At 40.1% G+C, this 24061-nt stretch overlaps 1 protein-coding gene across 1 annotated transcript in view; it reads left to right on the forward strand.

Moving 5' to 3' along the window:
* Positions 1-21267, forward strand: part of HS6ST3 (heparan sulfate 6-O-sulfotransferase 3) — a 282958-nt gene extending 261691 nt beyond the window's left edge. The window contains exon 2 of the mRNA XM_033052668.1: positions 15469-21267. Within this exon, the coding sequence (XP_032908559.1) occupies positions 15469-16174 (706 nt within the window). The 3' untranslated portion in view covers positions 16175-21267. The remainder of the gene's footprint in view (positions 1-15468) is intronic.
* The last annotated feature ends 2794 nt before the right edge of the window (positions 21268-24061 follow it).

Below are 24061 nucleotides of genomic sequence, written 5' to 3' on the forward strand. Positions count from 1 at the left end.
TATGAGGGGAAGGTTATTTGACAATTATAATAATGCAGAGATAATAACCCACAGTTAAAAAAAAATAAAAAAGAAATTTCTCCTTATTCTTACAGACAAAAAGCAAAAAGGAAGGAGGAAGAGAAGGGAACATCAGTTCAGAGAATGTGGCTGGATTTTGATAAAGGCTGGATGGCTTCATGGCCCCTGAAAACATTTATGTACAAATGAGTTGAGATAATAAGGCTAATCAAATGTCATGCTTCAAGTAGTCAGTGCATGGCCTGAAGGGACTGGGAAATGCCTTTTTGCCTCTGTACAGATGTGCTTCATTGATTAGGATTTGCCCATTTCAGAGGAAAGTTACAGAGCCATGGGCATCCATGGCGACTTGCTCGAGCCAGTATTCTTATGGAGACCCATCAGGTTCTCAGGTGTTTATTTCACCTGAATGCAGAAGTTTTGCAGCAGCCTGAACTCTGTCATGGACATGGGTTAAACATGACTGTATCATACAGTGCTATCACTGAGAAATGGAAACTTTGGTTAAAGTTTGTGCTGCAGATCAAGGTGCAGAGTTTCATTTGATTTGACTTGATTTGTGGGTTTGTGCTGTATCTGCAGGACTGAATTCATATAATCTCTGTCTAGTTTTCCTGAAAGGTAAAGAATCCTTCATAGAAGTTGTTTAGAAGCCTAGACATCTTTATTTCCTCTTACTAGCTTCTTTCTCAGAACATAGCATCCACAGCTGATGGTATAGTGTAGTCCACAGCCTGGCATGTGTGAATAAGCCTGATTAATTAAGATTTGACATCAGGAGAAGGAGATGGTTCCATTTCTTCTAGGTACTCCAAGGTCAAAGGTATGGTAAATAATAAAAACATCACAGAGCTACAGCTGAGTTAAGAAGACAAGGACTTATAACACTGTGTCTGTGAGACATTCAGAATATTAAAGCAGGTAACAAGGTATGACAAGATTTATTTTCCATATCTGCAGGGAGTTGGGAGGACAGTGCAAATAACTTTAATACCATTTTTACCTTAACTGTGCACCTGTGCATTGTTACAGGGCTGAAATCACTTATGGTCATTCACTTTAGGCTTTGCCTACAAATTACAACATAACACAGAACCAGCCTGCATCCTGGAGGCTTCCTTGCCTTGGCAGTGTGAGCTGGCTCTGTGTCTCTGTGTGTGTCTGTGTGTGTGTGTGTGTTTGTAAAAGGTCTCGTATTGGCTGGGTATTACAAGTAGTGAACTTGGAAAAGGTTTATCAAAGTCCTTTGCGTGTCAAATATACTGATTCCCTTTCAAACTACAGTTTTTGTTGTATGCAATTCTATCACAAAGCCACTTCTAGTTGTAAAGAGCTTTTTTCTTAAGATACCACAGTATCCGTAGACAAAAGCTTCATGGCATCAATTTTTGGAAAGCAAGTTTAGCTTTTGCAAAGATTTGGGGAAGATTAGAGGGCCCCCATGTGGAGATTTTATGTACGTGTGTATATATATTTACTTTCAAAAATACCTATTAGATCAATGGAAAAAGAAAAAAATGGCAATTTTGCTTATATTTGAGATATATTATTAATAATGAACATTTCTGGGTTTGTTTAGAAATATATTTATACCAAATATTTCTGGGTTTGCTGAGATGCTGTAAAGAATTTTAGTAAAGCACGAAGTTCAGCATAAAATGGAAAGTCAGCATTTAAGTCATGTCATGTAAGTATTCAACTGAAATAACTTGTCACCTTCTTGTTTATTGGCTTACAGGTAAAATAATACAGTTACATTAGAAGAAGAATTTTAGGAGGAAAAAAAACCAGCATTTTTGTTTTACAGCTGGGTCATTTCCCTAGGTTTTATGAATTTTTTCAATGTACAAATAGGGAACACTGCTCTTATAATGTATTCATTAGTAGAATCACCTGAAATTCTTTTATATCTGTTTTGTCATGTTGTTTACCTTATGGGAGGATTTAAAATCTCAGCATGTAGGACAAGAAAATTATTGTGATGCCTGGATGTTTTGATGATAATTTATAATTTATGGTCATTTTGTTTGACATCAGAATTAATAAAGATTTGAGGCAAAGCTTAGAGAGAATAAATTAGTGTACTTTCAAAGGGATTTCAATTACTGGGCCCTTTTTATTGTTAATTACTTTATTAATTGAGCAGAATTACTGTACTGACTCAAAATACAATGCAGTGAAAAATCCCACAGAACTTTTATCTGAGCATCCCAGACTTGGAAAAGAGTGGTGCCTGCAACTGAGCTCTTAGTTGGAAATCAGAGAAAGCTCAGCTGGGGAGGGAACCTTGTTATACTCGTGGCACAAACTAGTTTCCAGTGAAGCCAGTTACAAAGGAACACTGGTGATGCTGGTGCTGCAAATGCTACCTAGCCAGAGAATAAAATGGAGAGCAACAGCTCCTTCAAAAAACAGGAAGAGATTGAAAATAAACACTGTAGTTGAATTTAAAATAACTAATTTTGCTTTGTTATAGATCTAGCAAAATATGACTGAAGAAATGTAAATGTCAGAAGATTTAAGGATCTGGCTACATTTGATTTGTTTTTTCAGAGACTGTTTGAAACTGAATTTTACCAACCAAGTGTATTCCTGCAGGCAGCCAGGGCCCTTGTGATAACAGGTCTCTCATAATTCTGTGTGAAAGTATGTAGGGGTTTTTTTTCCTTTAGAACCATTCTGAAAGGCCTTATGTTGTTTAAGTTACTGAATAGGCAGGAGCTCTGTGTCCCCACCTTTTTGCATTGGAGCTGGAGGAGTGCTCCATCTCCCAGGCAGTAGCCTGCCCCATGAGACTCCTCCTGAAACAGGCACTTCCTCCAACCTTTTTGGCAGCTGCTGAGAGACTGCCACCTGTTTGTGAGGAGGGTCTTGTGGCTTGTCCTATGTGCAATTATCCATGTCTATAGGTATCAGACTTCTTCAACCAGGTTTTGTGCAGCCCTTTAAAGATATATTGGCAAAGAAATCTCAAACTGCAGGTCCCTTGTGCAGCACTGTCTTCAGGTTGGCTCTTCTCTTGTCCCCTGTCAGTTATCAGTGTGAAAAACACGTTTTATTGTTTTGGTAAAATTTAAAAGGTTTAATAAAAAGATAATAGGAGACATACATAAAGTAAAGGGTTTAAATGGTTGGGTGCTTGGCAAGTTGTTAACAGCACACGGTTGTTTTGGGAATGCTTTTTTAAATACATTTTACAATGCATTAATTTGTTGCATATTTATAGTTTTTTATGTATAGTTTGAATAGTTTAACGTTTTTTGAGAATTATTTAGCATGGCTATTTTTGAGGTTTGCTTTTTTAGAGTATGTGTGTTTTTTGGTTTGTGGTTTTATTTTTTTTTATTATTTTTTAATTTGGGTAGTGGTTTTGGCTTCTTGTAGTTGGTGAGTGTTGGTAATTGTTACGTTAGCAGCAGGGTCCCCATTACATGTTTACGGGTTGTTATTTTAACTAAGTGGGTAGTTTAAGCATACTGTTTTTAAAAAGCATATGTTTAACTTTTGTTATTAGAAAAAAACCTTATATTTATACTTATATTTGTATTTATATATATATTTCTATTTATACTTACATTTATAAAAGCTATTTTAACATTATACAAGTAGAATTTATTTTAATAGTTGAAAAAAGCCAACAATATGTTATAACATCAGCTTTCTTTTCCCTGGCAGCTCTTGTTTCTGCTGCCACTTCCTGCTGTGGGCCATCCCCTTAGCTCATTCCCCCTGCACTTGTAGCATCTTCCTGAGAAAGGCAAGTTCAGAACTTCCTCCTCTGACTGGGGCTAGAGGCAACTCAGGGAGGAGGTGGGTAGGACAGCAGTGCAAATGCACCCTCATTTTGTGTTTCCTTCTGTGCAAAAGCAGAGAAAAAAGAAACAACTATTTTGAGTGGCAAGTCACGTGTACCTCAGATTTACACAGCTCTTTTGAGACACAGCAGTCACCCGTGCACAATATTGAGGAGATGGAATGGAGGTGATGTGAGCAATGGATCCCTCCTTTGCCAGTCCTGGCCACAAAAGATTTTGTATTCTCCCCAGCGCAAATGCCTTTCATATCTTTAAAAGAATCTTATAAGACACTGCACAGCTGTTGCTTTTGAATAATATTTCCTCCTGTGTGTGCTCACACCCTGTTTCTCTAAGAGGTACAAGGTGTTTTATGCGTGTGCTTGATAGGACAATGCAATTCTCATTGTTTGAATTATTATTGCATGTTGTATTTGTATTTCTTTCAGCAAGGTTCTTGCTGCTTCACTCCTTTCAGCAATAAGGAATACTTAAAACGATGGAGCTTGATGTAATTTAGGCAAAGAACTAAAATCACTGGAGGGAACTTTGTTGGATTTGTGTGTCATCAAGAAATAATTTACAATTTGTATCAAGCTTGTTTGTTTTTCCATCAAATCACCTCATCTGTACATTTCTATTCCAGACCACTTCACTCTGAAACAAATTGTCATTTCCCATCTTTAACCAACCTCTGTGTTCTCATATGCACCAAAGCTGGGGCCACCAGCCTCTGGGCTGTGACATGTAAATATCCAGCATCCATCTCTGATAGCAGAATGGAAATTTACCTTCAATAAGGTATTTGATAGACCAGCATCTGCAAAGTTATTATACAAGGCAAGAAAGCGTGAGGCTGAGCATAAGAATTTTCTGGTGAACAAGAAGCTGGTAAAAACACAGGATGTGCTAAAAGAGGAATTTAAAGGAAAGTTATCCATGAATTTCCACAGGGATAGTCTTAACACTGACCCTATTTCATGTTTCCATTAATGATGTTGGTACTAAAAGCTTAAGTATATTAATGAAATTTGCTTAATGACCTGGACAATTTCATAAAAATAGGGGAAATGAAGTTTGGTAGTGCAAAATGAATGGGTCATGCATCTGAAGCTGGCAGAAACAGCTGTCCTCTATCAACTGAGTGCTTACCAGCCAAAATGGGAAGTCTTCATATTCACAGAATCACAGAATGGTTTGGGTTGGAAGGGACCTTAAAGACCGTCAACTTCCAGCCCCGCTGCCATGGGCTGTGACCCATCTGACCATCTGAGCCAGTGACACAGTGAGTATGAGTTTCCAGAGTCATGGGACCCCATAAAACACCAAAATGCAATGCAGGGTGTATCAGAGAACACATTGCCAGTGACGGTAACAAATGTTTATTGTATAAGGCACCTCTAAAGCCTCGTGTGACAATTGCTCAATTCTAGCCACGTATAGTGAAATTTGAAGTTGTGCAAAACCTAGAACAAATCTCAGGAGCTCCTTACTTTTGCAAGCCCCCTATCAAAAGCTAGTATGAAAAGCTGAGATGTTGGAAAACTCAGTGAAGGGATACAAACATGACCCAAGGGTTTTGGGGACTGCAGTTTGGTCACTTAGAACTTTTCTTTTCAGAGGAGGTAATAAAAAGTAGTTCAGCTTTGTAAATTGAAAGTTGAGAGTTCTCTGATCTTCAGCTTAAATGCTATTTCTCCTTCTCTGATGTTGCATTTATAAATCTCCTTGATGTATTTGCAGTGTTAACTCAAGAACAACTGGATCTAAGTAGACCAAGACCAGGTTTTGTCTTGGAGTAAGACTTGTGTTCCTAACTGTGAGCATCCTTCACAAGATGTTTTCAGTAGGAGCAACAGCATGAAAAGGATGTTTCAAAAGGGGCTAGGATGCTATAGGAAAGAGATAATTGAGTGCTGTTATCTGTTCTGGAAGGATATGTAGGGCACTGTGATGTCTCTGAGAGCTTTTGTTCCTAAATAAATCAACAAATTTTTTCATATCTGCTCATACTACTCTCTATTTTCTTCACTGCCAGGGAGGCTGAGCTTACCTACATGTTTAAATATAGAGTAAAATGCCCAACTTTATGCTCTGTTTGAAAATTTATGCCTAAATCCTGAAGGCAACACACAGGAAAAACTTATATTAGCTCAGAGAGCTCACACATATTCATATGCTGGTCATGTGCATTTCCAAAATACTAGGATCAAAACCATGGGTAACTACATAATTTCATTAGCCTAGGAGCTGTTCAAGATCCAGACTTGATACCTGTGAACAGAATTCATTTCATTAGGGATGTGTAGCAGCTGCACTGTCCTCTCTAATTTCTGGAGACTCTATATTGAATAATGTGTCATTGAAATAAATACTCATGAAGTTGCTCAATAATTCAGGGTGTGCTGATTTGGAGTGTTATAGTTAAAATCATATTTTAAAAACCCCATAATCTCTTAAAAGAGACTAAAAATCCTCTGTACTGTTTGTAGGGTGACTGGGAGAGAATAAAGAATGGGGTTAATTTAGTTGGTGAGTTGGTTCTTGTTTGATCTGACAGCCCTGTGCATTTGGGGACAGCAGACTTTCCACTGTCATTCAGAATCCCAGAGGCCCAGGGGTGGGAAGTGACCAGGAGAAATCTAACACCCTGCTCAGAGAAGGGCTGCCACTGAGCATAGATGGGGTTGCTCTGAGCTCTGCCCAGTTGGATCTTCAAAATCTCCAAGGGTGAGGATCCAGACAAAATTTTCCAATGTTTAATTATTCTCATAATGAAAATTGCTTTCCTTTTATTCTTACCTTTTTCAGTTTATGACTATTGTCCCCTATTAGCTGTCCCATCATGTACAAGAGTGAAAAGCCTTACTTCTCACTGGCCTCTTCTTAGGTTCTGAAAGTCTGCTGTTTGATCTCCACATAATGTCTTTGACACATCTTTGAAATACATCATTAAAATCTGTATCCTCACAAATTTATATTCTCCTATGTCAAGAAAAAAATCCTCAGCACTCCCACTATCCTTTTGCAGCAGTAGATCCTAAGATACATTTTCACTGATAATTTTGACAGGCATGTGGCAACGTGATATATCAAGAATGTGATCATTATTGTCACAATTATTCATTACTTGTAAAAAGTACAAAATCACATGTCCTAACTCTAAAAGGCAAACAACATTTAAAAAGGAAATTGTCATTTTGCATAGTCTGAGGCCAGTTGCCTTCAATCCTGAAGTATTTGAGAAAAAAAAAATTACTCTCCACAAATGTGGTTTTTACCATTGTTTTCAGGACAGACGTAGTGCTGGATTTTGAAACTCATCTTTTTTCGTATTATATGAATCTATGAACCAGTGCTATGTTAAAATAGCTTACCTAATATCTCATTCTTCTCATATCTTTGCATAGCGCTATGCCATTATTGAATTTGTTCTAACTTCACATCACGGAAAATTGGACTCTTTAAGTGGAAAAATTCCCAATGTATGGGTAGCATTTGTGTTGCCAAAGGTTCACTCCCTTTCTTCTTCCCTTCTGGATTACACTAAATCACTAGTGTTAAAAGTTGTTTGATGTCAAAGAGTGAGTGATCTCTAAAGACCCTCTTGTCATCTGTCATTCTTTAATCAGATGTAGGACACTAATCTTGCAACCGTGCAAAAAAATTAAATTAATAAAACAGTGCTATAAAGCTTTCCTGAGGTTTTTCTGATGGCATCGATCCCAAATTTAATCTGATATTTCAGAGGATTTTTTTAACGAAAAAAGGTTTGCAATATCTAAACAGAAAAATTGGGAGTTTTGTGATGAAAGCAATGAATTACTGTAAAAGAAACTGAAGTTGGTGACAGGGAGTAAGTATTCTTCCTAACATGCAAGGAAATATAAGGTTTCACATTTTAAGTCCTTCCCAGTGCCCAATCACCACATTTTTCTTGCCTGTAGCAGTCTGTGTCATCACAAATAACTTCCCAAGCAACCGCCTTTTCTTTCCAGAACCAGAAATACAATCCCAGCTGTCTGACTCCCAGCCCTCCCTCTGTCACGCTGATATACTGATACATCAGCAAGGACTACAAAATTATAATGGACTGTTTTTCTAACTGCTGGATTGGAGATTTGTATGCAACAATACAGAACTTGCTTTAAAACTTTGTTTACTTTGGGGAATGCTCCCACATTGTAAGCATGTTTAGAAAGAGATATTATACCGTGACTGGTAGTTGTATTATAGATACAAAGAGTTCTGAAATGGAGGCTCTCTGTGGTTATTTCTCCCTCATTGGAAAATGTTATGTTAGTGGTTAGTTTTTGATGTTGGCCTGAACTTTGCATTCTGTGAATACATCCCTTCAGGCAAGGACCCTTTGGCTCCAAGTGCAGAGTTCATCTTGCAGATGGAGACACCTCTACAACATAGACACCTCCAGGTGAGCAATAAGGCTCCCTCTGTGGCCAAGGTACACTGATGCAGTGGGAGCCTCTAAAGGGATGCAGCCCATTCCAGATGTGGCCCCTGCCATGGCCCTACCCACACCACTACCTGTGCTGAGCAGGTCCCTGCTGGGTTCAGAGCTTGCCTTGATGCATAGCTCATATGCACACCACTGCAATTAGATGTCCTACCCCAAAAGCAGCATCCAGTCCCTTCTTCTGAGCAGGCATGTCATATGGATTTAGCTGCACTTTATGCCACTGGGCTAATGAAAAGTGTAAGTTTAACCAAGAGAGACTTGTGGTCAACTTGGAAATAGGAAACAATGGCAAATTTTTATTCTGGTTGGATTCAGAGCCATGGGACAAAATCTCAAAGGAATGATGAGACACATCTAAAATTTTGTAGTTTTATACCTCAAAATTAAAGTTGGGTTTTTTATTTTTCTTTTATTTAACTGTGCTAAGTTCTCCTTTAATGTGGAGTGAGTGTCTATATAATATTACAGTCACTGTTTTAACTAAAGTGCTCAACATCCCAGATAAAAACTGCAGAAGTGGTGAGTGCTCAGATCCTCTGAGAAAACAGCCAATTAAGTGCTTTTGCTACATGCTGAGCAGGTGATGCATGTGGTAAGAGTAGATAAACCTTCACATTTTAATGGTGGTAGCTGTTCTTTCAGTAATAGTCTTGTAAAGAAATCCATGAAAACCTGAAAGGACAGATAATAGTATTAAGGTCACAAACCTATGTAGAGGATTTCTTAGAAAACCATTCCATCACGGCGTCTAGCATCCTGTGACAGACACTAAGCTTAAGAAGCCTGTGTGCTCTTGCTGCATCATCTTTGCAAAAGTTTGTGGGACAGCTAAGATTTATCTGTCTGGCTTGCTGGATAAGCTATATGATGTTTCCTGCAGCCAGATGGACATGCATATATTTTGTGTACTGTTTCATAGGTTTTTGTTACAGTGCCATTGTTCTGGATAAGTATACAGTCTGTTCTTGTTATTTTGGGCAGTTTATCTGTAAATTAAACACACCATGGATGCAGAGACACTGCACAGAAATGCTGCCAGCATCAAGCTGATACATCTGCACTTCACTAGGGTGACTTTGACCAATTCAGATCAGCCTGACAATGTTTCTTTGCTTTCTGCCTTCCCCCATCATTCCTGTTGCATGTTCTTATTCCCCAATTGTACATGTGCTGCATTATACTCATCTTTGTTTCATATGTTTACCCTCTTCCTTTCACCATTACCCATACTGATACCTTGCCCAAAGGGAGGTTACTGACTGTGGGCTCTGCTACTACCTGTGAGAATCTGGGCTTCAGGATAAAACTGGGAAGTATAAGGCTCTTTTTCACATAATGCTGATCCTTCTTAAACCTTCATCTTGCCACAACCTCCTTTGGTAGCAGAAGTGTGCTGACAGGATGGCTTTTGGTGGATATTTCAGACCTTTCCTCAGGAGCACCCTCACTTCCACAATTAAAGCTACAAACTTCAAACTTGGGACACAAACTTGACCAGAACTTTTATTTTCCTTTCTACCTGGAAGAGCCAGAATGTGGATAGTTTTATGATGCACCTGGATTTTTTCAGTGACTTTGGTTTTTCTTTCTTCTTCTGCTAGTCTTTTCCAAAATATTCTCTGGTGGCTCTTTTACTCCAGCTCAAATACTCTTCTGTCTCTGCATCCACTGCCATGAGTGCGCTGTTCTTCTTTTATGAAGATGTCATTCATCCTTCTTCCCAGGAGGCCCTACAGGATGTTTCTGTTCTCACTGTGCAGTGATCCTTCACATATTTAGTAAATCTCCCTCAGCTGGGACATCTGTTCTGTGGTGATAGAAGAGGTAAAATGCTCTGTTTGGGGATCACCTCTGCATATAGCAGACTTTGCTCCTCTGAAATTAATTTCTAAACCAGAGCAATGCTATTGAAGGATTAATGTAAGATTAGAGTATTTATATTAAAATACCTTATAATGTGGAAGAAATACATGTTCTTAGGTTATAACTAGAAGCTCATTTTATCTGTTCTTTTAATTAAAGGTTTTCTTTGCCTAATGCTAATGAAGAGATTGGATTTCATGCAAGTAGGACTAGAGCCTTAGGAATTACCAAGTACTTCATAATTCTAGTATAAGCAGTAGTGTGCAGCCCACACTTCACACTGGTGCTTGTTTGAGCCCTTGCATGGATCATCAGGACTTTGCTGTGACCATCTCTTGTCCAAAAATTCAGCTATCCCATAGTGACAACTTCAATAATCCATTCGTTTTAGTACATCATACTCAAAAGGAGATTGATTAATCTGGAGAAGCTGCATAAAGTTTTCTTTCAGGAGAAGCTAACACTGCAATTAGTGGGCTGGTGTTTGAAATTAAATCTAGACTGCTATTACATGTCCAAGTGCTCATAGAGACATGTTGGAAAACACACACTCGTGCATCTACTATAATTTTTCTACTATCATTTATCATTGACAAACACAGGTTATGGCCAGATTTCAGTGTGAATTTTTACATACACACACATGCTGATATAGGTAGGATATAGCTGATATATATATTGATTGATAAATATGTTCTGTAGATATAACTTGCATGGGTCTTATTTAATTTGGAAGGTTTTCTGTAAGATGTCTTCTCCCTGGCATGCCAGCATATTCTTTTTGGCTAGCCTTAAAACACTGAGGGTGTCTATGGCAGTAGTTTCAGTAATCGATGATGGGAGTCCATAAAAATGAAGCCAAGAAATCTGTGATGAGTTTGCTTTGACAAACAGAGTAACAGAAGTCATTACTTAAATCTTTGCTCAGTATTTCCCACAGTGGGCAGCCATGGAGCTCAACATAGCTGTAAGTGTGAGCATGGGTGATGCAAGAGGGTCATTTATACCAAAGACAACAAGTGCACATCTATATTCAGAGTGGCTCAAGCATATTCAGTGTTTAGCTAACTTTATGCTGTTTTGCAGAACAGTGAAGAAAGGCTATATCCTGTTTCGTATTTTTAACCTGCTTCTTGTTTTCATTATAAGCCGACTCCTCAGCTATTCCCAGTGTGATTGAATGCTTGTATATGAGTCACTGAGGGCTCCAAAATGCTTCTATAATTATTCTATAAACATCAACATTTGAAAGCTATTTGAAAACAATTTCCTAAGATAATTTTATGATTTATATAATTTTCCAACTGAAACAAATGTTCACGGCTTTCATGTGTTTACTTGTATCATTATTCCAGAGACGTGACACCCTTTTCCCTGAAGGAAAACTTTGTCTACAACCTCAGTTCAGCATCCCTCCAGTCCAGGAGTAGCATGTAGCAATGTCATCTGGACGGTGTCCAGGATTAAGTGGAAGAAATTTTAAGGTCTTCCAACCTCAGACTGATTAAAGGGTGACAGGGGGTCACAGCCAGAAGGTCAAGCAGAAGACCGTAAACTGTGAATGTGGCATAAGTTACCAGCCAGATGAAGAAGCCATTCAGTGGATAACACAAGAAGGCAACTCTCTGGAAGCTGCAGATTTAAACCCAGATTTATCTGGGCAGTGAAAGCAGCTGCAGAAATCAGGTAGTCACAAGGAGGAGCAGCAGCAGACTGGCTAAGTTTCTGGCCCTGTATGCAGAAGGGAAGATGCAGATGTTATACAAAGATGTGCTGTTCTCATTTCCATGCATTTGCTTTGTACTCCTGTTTATTGCACATCAAACACATTTACATATCCAGGGATGAAATGGAAATGATTGATGCAAAGGAGGTGTTTTTGTTAATTGTTGTTGCTCTGAGTCATACCTGACTGGGACTGCTGGAGATGGGTGAGGAAAGACAGAACTATTATTAGAGGTATAAATAACTGTCAAGAGCAACTTTAAAATCTGTCTGTTACCACATATTAACATCCAAAATTACCTGAAGAGAGGAGGTGCAGCAATACAAGGACTAAGCCAGTGTTCTATCTTTGTTAATGTACACGATCATAAGCCGCACCATTTTGACTAAAATTTTGGTCCGAACCAGAAGTGCAGCTTATAATCGGGTGTGGTTTATATACAGACAAAGAATGAAAAGTTGCTGTTTTAGTTTGGGGGACAGGTGTCTGCTGAGAAAGGCAGGAGCTTCTCTTTGAAGTGGAGAATGTAAACCCCCTCCCTCCAAATTATTGTAATTTTGAAATCAAGGGGTTTTCAGGCAAAAATATGGGAATTAGGAATAACAGTTCTTTACTAGGGAAATTAAAATAGAAATACAGTACTACAAAGAAACAAACTCCAAACCCTGACAAAGTCAGAGTACAACCTGACACCCTGTCAGGCAGGGTGTTGGTAGCAGTCCCATTAAATGGTGGCTGCATCCTCCTGCAGTGACAGATGTGATTCAGTTGGAGCAGTGTTCCTGTACAAGGTGCAGTTTCCCTCTAAAGGTCCAGTGGTGATGTGGAGAAATCCGGTTTTCCTCTGGAGTCCAGTGGAGAAAGGGGCTCCCTCAGTGTCCCAAAACCTCTGTTTTTATCTTGGTAAGAAATGTTGGGCTCTTCCCCCTGGCTGGAGCAACTTCCAATGGGATGCAGTAATTTTATCAGTCACACAGTGGGACTCAATGGCCATTAGCAGAAAATGACTCGCTGGAGGAAGGATGGGTTGTGAAAAGATAAAGAACAATGCCCTGCCTGGTTTCAATGGATGGCCCATTAGCAGAATATCTGCCGTGGAGATAAGGATCGCTGTCCCCACCCTCAACAGAGGGTGGTAGAATAGATACCTTTTATCACACTCTGTATTTTAACGTACAGCTTATAATCAGGTGTGGCTTATGTATGGACAAAGAATGAAAAGTTACCAACACCTGGAGATGCAGCTTATAATCGTGAAATTACTGTAGACGTTTGCTACTGCCTCTGAGTCTTTGTCCATTTTTGTTCATCTCTGCTCACTTGGAGTTTCATCCATTTTTTGGTCACAACCCCATCAGTGCCTGCTGGATGTTGCAACAACAGCTTCTTATGCTCAGATTTGATGGGTGTTTGAGAGTTGGGCTGTTTTATCTGCACAGTACTTGTGAAATGTGTCCCCTTTTTTCCCTGTAAAATGGAAAGTAGTTCTTAATGTGCTCTCATATATGCACTATAGAGCCAAGATGAGATGAACATCCAATCTGAGAAGAGAAAGCTGTGCCTGAAGTGCCCAAAGACTGCTTTTCATAGTGGAACTATCCTGCAGAGCACACAGGAGGATTTCTGGTACTTCCTGCTCTGCAGAAGAAGAGGGGTTTTAGAAAATACCTGTCTATTTGGTAGGGTTGTGTGATTCTTGGGTTCCCTGTTGATGTGGGCTGTGTAAGTAACTGAAGGGGACCAAAACAGTTGACATGCAGTTTGGCTATATGTGAGCAGCAGTCAGAAGACCCAAGCTCCAAATGATTCTGGAAATGTCATCCTTCAAAGTATCATCTGATGCTGATAGAAATCTTGGCTTCCAGTGCAAGTGACAGTGAAAATATATCCATGACACTCCCTATTTAAAACTAGGACACCTTTTCCACCTGTGAAGCTTCTGCTGTGAAAAAAAGTCTTCAAACAGCTGTTTCCATTAGATAGTAGCTCAGGAAATTACCTTGCAGCAGAACATAGTCCATAGTTCGGTCTCATAACCTAATTCTGGAAAATATATTTTAGGTCCTGTAGGTGGAAAATTTAGAATGAATACGAATGAAGCATTCAGATCTGTTTCCCTTTGCTTTACCTGCACTGGGAAATAGATCTGCATATTTAGCCGTATGTGGGGAAATAAATATTTTTATGGTTAACCTAAGGTTCATGGAGATAGTGAATCTTTAGTGGCAGGAAGTGGGTGATACCTGAAAAAGCAAAGTAATTGTCTTGGAGGTTGTTACAAATTTTGAGATTTTTCATTTTATTGGAGTTAGGTCTTGTATGAGATGATGCTCCCAAAATGCTGGTTTGTTCACAGGGTAGCTTGTCTTCAGCAAGCTTGCTTCCTGCTTACTTCCTTCATCCTTCTCTGCTTCCTGCTTACTCTCTTCATCCTTCTCCAGGCTGAAGAAAAAGTACTGAGACCAGACTTTTCTTAAGAAATCTTAGGGTTCATGATTTATTAATGTGTAGTTTGCAGTAAGATGAGTCATGCAAACTCACAAGCCTATTTTTGTACTGGATCATGTGTTAATTTTAGTAATGAATCTTCTTCTGGTTATTCTAGCTGAGAGAAATCATAAGTATTTCAGTTTTGCTTTGTGTTTGTGATAACACCTTATAATTCAGGTGAGTTATTATTGAGTAAAACATCCCTCAGTAAAAAAAAAAACCTCAATCTGTGAAAGCCTCCTTGATGCATATTTAATTGCAGTCCCTTTCAGATTGCCATAAATAAGACATACAAACTGAATTTAATAGCAAAAAGATCAACTGACAATGTGAGTTCTGTAGTTATTTTCTCTATTTCAAATCAATATATCTTCGTGTCTCTTTTGTATTGCTGACAGGTGAAGTTGAATAATAATCTTTACACCAACAAAGGCTTTTGTACTACACGATCATAACTAATTTCAATCAAGCACTTGTCTAAGATTAAGTCATATGAATGGATTTTTGGTCTCTTATTGTCTTCACTCCAACCCACTTAATGAGAGGGGTTTTCTTAAGTAGGGGGCTCATGCAGTCTTCAGTATGGTGTTATTTTTAGCACTTTCACCGTCCACATGAAATTTTTTGTGCTTTTCTTAGGTTGTGCTCAAGTACTATAGGGATTATCATCCTGTGCATCTTGTGAGATGTGCATGTCTCAGTCCAGAAGAGAAGTGACAGGATTATTTCAATCACTTTTCACTCAGCTTCTGATATTGCTGGTGGTTCATACTTCAATGTGGAGGGGAGCACACTTCAGTTAATTGGTTTCTATATAAAGTAGCTATCACTGAACACTTGATAGGTCAAAGTAATTCTGTTTCTCTGTTAACTGCTTATTTCCTTTCAGATCTCTCTCTCTTTCTCTCCCAATTTACCTTGCATTTTATTCACGGTATTTATGAAGATTTTACTGTCTCAGAAAGAGTCACCCGAAGTGCCTACATTGCACTGGAAAAAATGAAGTGTGTGGTGCCAGTGTTGGGTAAAAGTTTTATTGGAGAATAGATAGGAAAATCTACTGAAATGTTAAAACTGTGTTTAATTATGTGTTTCAGGAATTTCTATTACATCACCATGCTGAGGGATCCAGTGTCACGATACTTGAGTGAATGGAAACACGTCCAGAGGGGTGCGACATGGAAAACTTCCCTGCATATGTGTGATGGAAGGAGCCCAACACCAGACGAGCTGCCTACCTGCTATGAAGGAGACGACTGGTCTGGAGTCAGCTTACAGGAATTCATGGATTGCACCTACAACTTGGCCAGCAACCGCCAGGTGCGCATGCTGGCAGACCTCAGCCTGGTGGGCTGCTACAACCTGACTTTCATGAACGAGAGTGAGAGAAACATGATCCTGCTCCAAAGCGCCAAGAACAATCTGAAAAACATGGCCTTCTTCGGGCTGACGGAATTTCAGAGGAAAACACAGTATCTCTTTGAGAGGACATTCAACCTGAAGTTCATTTCCCCATTCACCCAGTTCAATGTTACACGGGCCTCCAACGTGGACATCGGCGAGGATGTGCGGCAAAGGATAGAGGAGCTGAATTTCTTGGACGTGCAGCTCTATGAATACGCAAAGGACCTGTTCCTGCAGCGCTTCCAGTACTCCAAGCAAGAGGAGCACCAGAAGAACCGGCTAAAGAGGCGGGAGGAGCGGCGACTGCTGCGGGAGCAGAGAGCTCACCAGTGGCCCAGGGAAGAGGCAGCAGAAGTTGCTGTTACTGAAGATTATAATAGTCAGGTTGCAAGGTGGTGATGCTCCTCTACCTTGCCTAACCAATGAGAGGATCACATTGTTTGTGCAACGTGGCTACCTGGGAATTAGCCAAGGGATACCTACTGCTTCGGTAAATGAGACCTCGTCCGACAACTCCCCCTCCTTGTCTCAATTTTTCTTGGTTTCTGCCAGTGAGAATGTATTTTTTTTCTCAATAGATATTGATTAGTGTTATTAAATGGCAGTAGAACAAGATTCCTGTCAGAAAAGACTTCCTTCAAAGGCCTAAGCTATGAGAGAGAGAAGAGAGTGATTCTTTGCATTAACAGATGTACCCTGTACATTTTGAGCTACTAAAACTTGTGCAGACATGAATGATAAATTGGGGAAAAATACCTGGCTTGGTTCCTTTGTGACATGAGAGCTGGTTTATTTCGTATTGTTCATTGCAACTGTAGTGCATAATTTTCTAGTGAATGAAATGGAGAAGGTGCACACATTCAAACTCCTTCAAACTTCTCCATACTGTGTTTTGATTAAGGGAAGTATTTGATGAGGTGGTTAGAAAAGACATAGGAAGTGTTGGATAGGGGCACTTCTTGTTCTGTTCCAAAGGCCAGCGGTCAGAGATCGATTATAGTGAGGTGGTGGAGGGGTTGGCTTATTTCCCTGCAGGTGTTGAGAGTACTGAGCCCAGCCAGGTAGGAACCATCTCTCTGAGTGTGTGTGGCAAAGGCAAGCTTTGAGAAATGAGGTCCACATGGCAGCTGAGCACATATCACAGAGATTATCTGGCTGGGGGCAATGAAATCTGCTTTCACATTCACAAAAGGGGTCAAGCAAATTCCTGGGAAAAGAGAGCCAAGGAAAAGCTTAAATATTAGTGCGACATTTTCCAGATTTGCTGTAAAAGCCTGGAGATACATTTTCTGTGAAGGTAGGCAGGTTTATTGTATTGTCTGTTAAAATACATTAATGCTGAGTGCATACAGTTTAAATTGGTTTTCTCTCTAACTACAGTAGTGGCTAGAAAAAAAATCAGCTTTCATTTTTATTGGATACATAATGGATATGTGGAAAGTCTTGATATTTATTACTCTATATGAGGATTCTTTGTAAATTTGTTGTTTTCATGATGAGAGCTCTGTATCTGTTTTTCTTCCTTGTCTAAAAAAAGATTCCATGGGTTCTTCCTCCACGTATTCCATTCTTGTGGCTAAACTGCATCTGATTGTTTCAAGATTTTATGTTGTTCCATTAGTAATAGTGTAATTTTGAAAAGAGGGTCCTGTGCACCATAGATCTTCTTAGAGAGTTTTTTTCTTTCTTCTTCTGGCATAAATGCAAAGCATTAGGAGGAAATTTCTCTAAGTGCCTCAACGTGGCTGCTAAATCAAGATGCTGAAAGTATATTATTGCATGCATGAATGGCTTTTACCTTACAGATTTGCTAATTAGAAGTACTGGAGTACCTGATGTGGATGCACATTTCTTGTTTGTTTTCAAAATTCAAGGTTTCTATCCAGTTGGTTGAAAAAATAATGTGTTAGAGAAAAAAGAGGATCAATTAGAAAACTTGTCCCTTCATTTCCAAGTTGGTTTCTTCTTTTGGTGCATGCTGTATCTTCTTTTCTTCTGTCAATGCTATTGCTACTTATCTATGCAGAATATCAAAAATACAATCTAATGACCCTGTTGAGAGTTAATGCCTACAATAAAGCATTGATCATGAAATATCATAATAGCATTAAGAAGTGAAGAGGGCTACCAGGATGATGCCTCATTATCAATGTAGTTCATTAACAATATGCTGCTTTATGTCTGATTGTCAATGTGTTACTTTGGGGTGAGTAGTGGTGGGTTTTGGTCCCTAATACCTCTTCCACCTGTGGTTCATGTGCATCTTCTCCCAGCTCCTTCAGAAGGGAAAAGGAAGATTATTGTTCTCCTGCCTGAGCATGGGATGTCTGCCTTAGGGAAGAGTGAGCACCTGGGCTCCTGGATGATGCTGCTTGGATCCCCATCACACGGAAGAGGCGCTCAGACACCTCGCTCACGTATGGACACCAACCTTCCGAGACTTAGATTGAAATCTGCGGCTGAGGACTGAAGCTCGCTCTGGGTGTCCTGGCTGCAGGACAGTGAGTCCATGAAGAGCAAAGGCTCACTGGCACTATGGTACCTTTAGCACAGGTAATTCGCAGTGATCTGACATCCTAGCTGCTGGCACCAGGGCTTTAGGCTGGGCTGGCCCCGGCCCTGTGGAGGGAAGGAGCTTTCTGGTCTGTGACACAGATGGGCACTGTTGCATCTCCCCACTGCTGTGCCCATTGCCACATCTTGCTGGAGAGCAAACAGCACAAGAGGGGTAGGATGCTTTTGGCACCTGATGCTGTCTCCAGGATTTGCAGGTGTACTACTCGTTTCCATGAGCACAGGGAGCTTGGGGTGCTGGGAGACCCTGAAGGCCAGGGGACAAGCCAGCCGTGTGGAAGGAAAGATGCAAGGCCAAATTCACATTAAGGAACAAGGTAAACAAGGAAATAAGATAAATTCCAACTCATCTTTTGTTCTGTAGGGCATCCTTTCCTCTTCCTCCTAAGTGCAAAAATAAAGCTGTCCCTTTCTCATATACCTCTTTGCTCAGCAGGCCACCTGTCCATGCTGCTCACAGCAACTGGGGCTGCATTTTTCATTTAGAAAATGTAGTGTTTTCTTTTCAAGGGAGAGGAGACAGTGCACAGAAATACTTCCCTGGAGCCTCACCAGTGACTGTAAGTATCAGTTTCAGCTGTCTAAGCACACCAACTGTTCTCCAGACTGTTCTTTCTGCCTCATACAAAACAAAGCCTAATGAGGAAAATCGAAGCCGTTTTTAGGTGGTTTACATTAGCTTGAATAGTTTGGCAACATCTTAATGTGATGCCTAACCTTTTTCATCAGTCGTTTCCCAGGAGTCAAGATTAGGGTCCTGAAGAGCTGGTAATGTGCTGTGGCATCTACGTTAATGGGATTTGCCTTAATGCTTGGGATTTCGTTGAAATTGAAGCTGGTTGGATTTTTTTTTTCCTCTGGAGCCTGTGTAACAGCCCTGGTTGTGCAGGAGTAGCTTTGTTGCTTTTGCTGTTTTGGGGGTTTTTTTTGGGAGGGGTGGGCAGTTAGCAGCTAAGACCTTGCCCAGAGCCCTGGGACTGGAGGACTTGGCACCTCCTTCCCTAGCTCCAGCTGCAGATCCAGCAAACTCACTGCACCAACAATCCTGTTTTTCTTAGCAGTTTCCTTACACAAATAAAGCAGTTTGGAAACACCATCAGGCTACTTCTAAGACATGGGCCTGCAGCTTTTTTCCTCTTGGGCTCTGTGCCTGAAATAATGTAATGCAAAAGCAAACTAAAGGTTCTGCTTCGTATCTCTATTATTATTCCAGGTTTTCATTGCTCTGACAGCATAATCTGCACCAAAATTACACTGGCCCATATAAAGCTTCATGAGCAACAATGCTATAGGATTTCTGTCCATCTTCCTGGCATTATTTTGTTGTTTAAACAAGGCAATTTGGCTTCTGCTACTGTGGTGCTGCAACAAATCTCATTCTTTTGTAATGGAGATGTACTTGCTAATCTCTCCCATCACATTCCCAGCACTGCCTTTTCCAGTTATAATTCACTGTAGGCTTGGAGAGGACAGAGAAACATGCAGTTTCATAGTTTCATTAGAACTTGTTCCTGATAATTTGATGTCTAGTCTAAGTACTCGCCTTATGGCCTTATGGCCTTAGTAAGGAATGAAAATTTGTCCTCTCCTCCCCACCCATCAGTGCTGACAGTAAAAACCTTTATCACCACCAAGAAAGAAAAAACACACTGTTTCTGATGTTGAGTATTTTCCACTGCTGTTGTGATAATAGAAAGGCTGTCATGGCCTTGCTAGGGATTCTACCCAACATGCAGCAGTTACTTGCTGTTTACTAAAAACAGAAATACAGAACAAAAAAGTGATGGAAGTCAGATCCAGAGCCACACAACGTAACTGTATCATACCCATTAAACCAAATGGCAGGTCACATCACCTTTCTGTCTGGAGATGTTTCAGATTTGACATCCATGACTAAACCAGGAGGTTTCTTAAGTTGGTCTTCTTGTTAGTACATGCTTCCTTCTACCCTAGTAGGATCTTGTTTCCCACCTGTACTCTTGTATCAGTTATGAGCACTGTTGTTTTAAAATATATCTCACTTTTTCTTCCCTCTGTTGCTGTTCCCCTGATACATATGGAATTATGGGGGTTTTTTTGTTTTCTGGGGATTTTTTGGGGGTTTTTTTGTTTGTTTGTGTTTTTGGGTTTTTTTGGTGGTTTTTTGTTTTTTGTTTTTTTGTTTTTTTCTTTTGTTTTTTGTTTTGGTTTGGGATAAGGATTATCTTATTCCCAGACTGATGGGGAATGCTATGTACAAGATGAACAATTAAATTACAATAAAGTCATTCTGCTGGAGTTGATGGCTGTATCCTCCCTATGTGTGGGTAAAAAACCCAAAAACTCACACTCAAAAAAGGTACTCAATTTTCACTGTAACACTGCTTTCAGTTTGGTTCCTGTAATACGTTTTTGTCTACATTTTGTGGAGGGAAATGGGTTCCGTAGCCTGCAATGTCCTTGGCTTTCTTCTTGGCCATATCACTAGATCTGTGATTTCAAATAAATGTTGGAAGATAAGAAAAAAATAAAGAATTCCCATCAGTTGCCATATTTAAGATGAAAGAATAAATTCATAGGCTGTAAATTATTTTATTCTTTAGGAATTTTCCTTCTGTTTATGTGCAATAATGTTTGTGAATTCTGCTACTGAGAGGTTGTATTGTGAGTAATCATATATACTTCCATTCCCATTTTAAAGATAGTTTGTAGACCTAGGGATTTTCATTGACATAAAGCACAATTTAATGAATTATTTAATGTACTTAACCATTGTGATGTCAAAAGCAATTGTTTTCATATATTTATTTGTTGGTGATTTTCTGTAAAATGATGCTCATTAAGAGATCTGTTAAAAATGAAGTTTTGTTGAATATTGTTGGGTCCATGAATTACTTATGAGAAAAAATAAACATTGATTGTGTTTTTGAAACACTAAAGATTCTATCTTATCTACATAACCATAAAAATCACTGAAAATGTTTCAAATTGTTGTAAAAATCTACTGTGTGTTTTTAACAAAATGTGCATGAAGGAAAATCATATTGCTATAACTTATTATTTAATTATGTTAAGGCCCAATATCAAATCTTTTGCTTCCAATTGGACTTCATTTCTGCTCCAACAGCACTGAGGAGCAGTCCAAACTGTCAGGATAATCACCTGAGCTCTGTGGGGAATAATGAGAAGTTGAAGTCTGTTGCTGCACTGTCAGCCTCATACTGCTGGTTTGCTCTTGAGGTCCGCCTATACGAAAGCTGTGGGGTAGCCCTGTATGGTGGGGAGTGTTCTGACTCTCCAGAGTTTGTTGATGGGGTTGAAAGGAGTGTTTATGAGTAAGAATCATGGGAAAGAAGGGAGAAGTGTTTACAAGCAAGAATCAGCAATATCTTGGAGAGGGTTTGTTACTAACCAGCCAACCAGGCTGAAGAGGCAGATAAAATATTCCCTAAGCAGCTGGAGGAAGACTCCCATTTGTTAGCATTTTCTTTTATGGAGGTCTTGAACTTACCAGATGTCTGCTGGAAATACAATACAGTGGAGAGGAAGCAGGTTCCTGGAGTGTGTGGAAGAGAACTTCCTGATATGGCTGGTAAGTGGCCCAGCCAAGGTATCACTGGACCTGCTGCTTGTGAACAGAGAAGGACTGGTGAGTGATGGAGTGGCTGGAGACTGTCTTGGGCACAACAATCACAAAATGATAGAGTTTTCAGTTCTTGAGGGAGTAAGATGTGAGTCAACAGAGCTGTTACCTTGGATCTGGAGAACAGACTTTGGGCTGTTCCGGAGCCTGATTGACAAAGTCCCTTGGGAAACAGTCCTGAAAGGCAGAGGAGCCCAGGAAGGCTGAACATTCTCCAAGAAGGAAGTTCCAAAGGCACAGGAGCAGACTGTCCCCATGTACTGAAAGATGACCCAGCAGGGAAGAGCTCCAACTTACTTGAACAGAGGGCTTTGACTGGAACTTGGGGTAGAGACCTTTAAAAAAAAGGCAGGTGACTCAGGAGGACTATAAGGATATTGTGAGGTTACACAGGGAGAAAATTAGAAGGATGAGAGCCTAGCTAGAACCTAATCTGGCTACTGCCATAAAATACAATAAAAATGTTTCCCTAAATATATCATCACTAAAAGGAGGGCTAAGAAAAATCTCCATCCTTTCTTGGATGTAGGGGGAAGCAGTGACAAAGGATGAGGGAAAGGCTGAGGTACTTAATACCAGTTGTTTTCAGGATACCCAGCCACTCGAGCTGAGAGACAGGGTCCAGGAACAGAAGATAGCTCCCATGATCCAAGGGTAAATGGTCAGCAGCCTACTGTACTCTCAGACACACAAAAGTCTGTGGTGCTGGGTGGGATCCACCCAAGTGTACTGAGGGATCTGCAGATGGACTCACTGTGCCACTTTCCATCATTTATCTGCAGTCCTGACTAACCAGGAGGACCCCAGTTCACTGGAGGTTGATAACTGTGACCTCCATCTGTAAAGAAGGCTGGAAGAAGGATCTACAGGCTTGCCAGCCTGACCTCAGTGCCAGGGAATGTCAAGGAGCAGATCAGAATGTACAGGACAACCAAAGCATGAAGCCCAACCAGCATGGGATTGTGAAAGGCAGGTCCTGTCTGACCAACCTGATCCACACAGTGGATGAGGGAAAGGCTGTGAATTAATAACTAGGAAAAAATAATGTACAATTATACATATACCTTGCAACAAGATAGTATTTTGCAGCCCTTTTCAGTGTCACCAATGAAATCTCCACTGCAAGTATCCATTTTCCTGCCACTCGTATCACTTTGAGGAAACAAAAGGGTTGGATTACAAACAAAAGGTTTGTAATCTCCAGATGTCTCTAAAATGTGGTGGTGGTATCTCACTGTTTACTTGGTGCGTGGTGTGAAACTAACTTAATTCCTGGGAGACAGATGTCAGCCTCCATAAACTCACACTTGTTTGAAACCAAACTCCCAGAAGCTGCTGTCTGAGTGGCCCAAAGGCTGGATCCTGACAGGGAAGGCAGGATGGCATGGGGAGTTCATATTTCTGGGGAGCAATACAGGCTGCTAAACAGAATCATCCAGTGGTGCTTATGGTGCCCTGAAGGTACCCATCTGACCTTCAGCTGCTGCTCCAGAAGGATACAGCTCTCAGAATAGAGGCTTTGCCATGTATGTAAACCCTGTGCAGATGCCCCAGATTCTTGCAGATCTCCAACCAACAGTGTCTTTCCTTGAGAGTTATGGTTAGGAAACCAAACTTCTCTCCCAGTGTTTGTAGCACTTGGGGGCATCACTTGGGACAAGTGATCTGCAAACTGAAAGTCCATCATCTTCACCAGTTCTGAGCACAAAATTATGTGTGCTGCGGGTAGTGTGAGAGATGGAGGAGGAAAATGAATGTTGCTGTGTTTCTGGGTCCTGCACTTTAGTGAAAGCAGTTACAAAGCAGGAGCAGCAAGGTGATAAGTGAAATAAATGTCTTTATTGCTGATAAATACTACTATGTAGCCAAAGGAAAAATTGATTTTGCCACCAGGAGACAGATAATTTTTTCCCACATACATGGTTACATTTCAAGAAGTACATCAGAATATTGTGCTGTTATGTGCAGTTTATGTCACAGTTAAAAGCAAAATTGAGACTCAGCATTGCTGGTCAATATTACATATGACTGGAGAAAGGCTGGGATTTTTAAGATTTCATTCACATTTATTTCTATTTTACCTCTAGATG

The sequence above is a fragment of the Catharus ustulatus genome, chromosome 2, assembly GCF_009819885.2.
Source record: "Catharus ustulatus isolate bCatUst1 chromosome 2, bCatUst1.pri.v2, whole genome shotgun sequence".
In the NCBI taxonomy this organism is placed as follows: domain Eukaryota; kingdom Metazoa; phylum Chordata; class Aves; order Passeriformes; family Turdidae; genus Catharus; species Catharus ustulatus.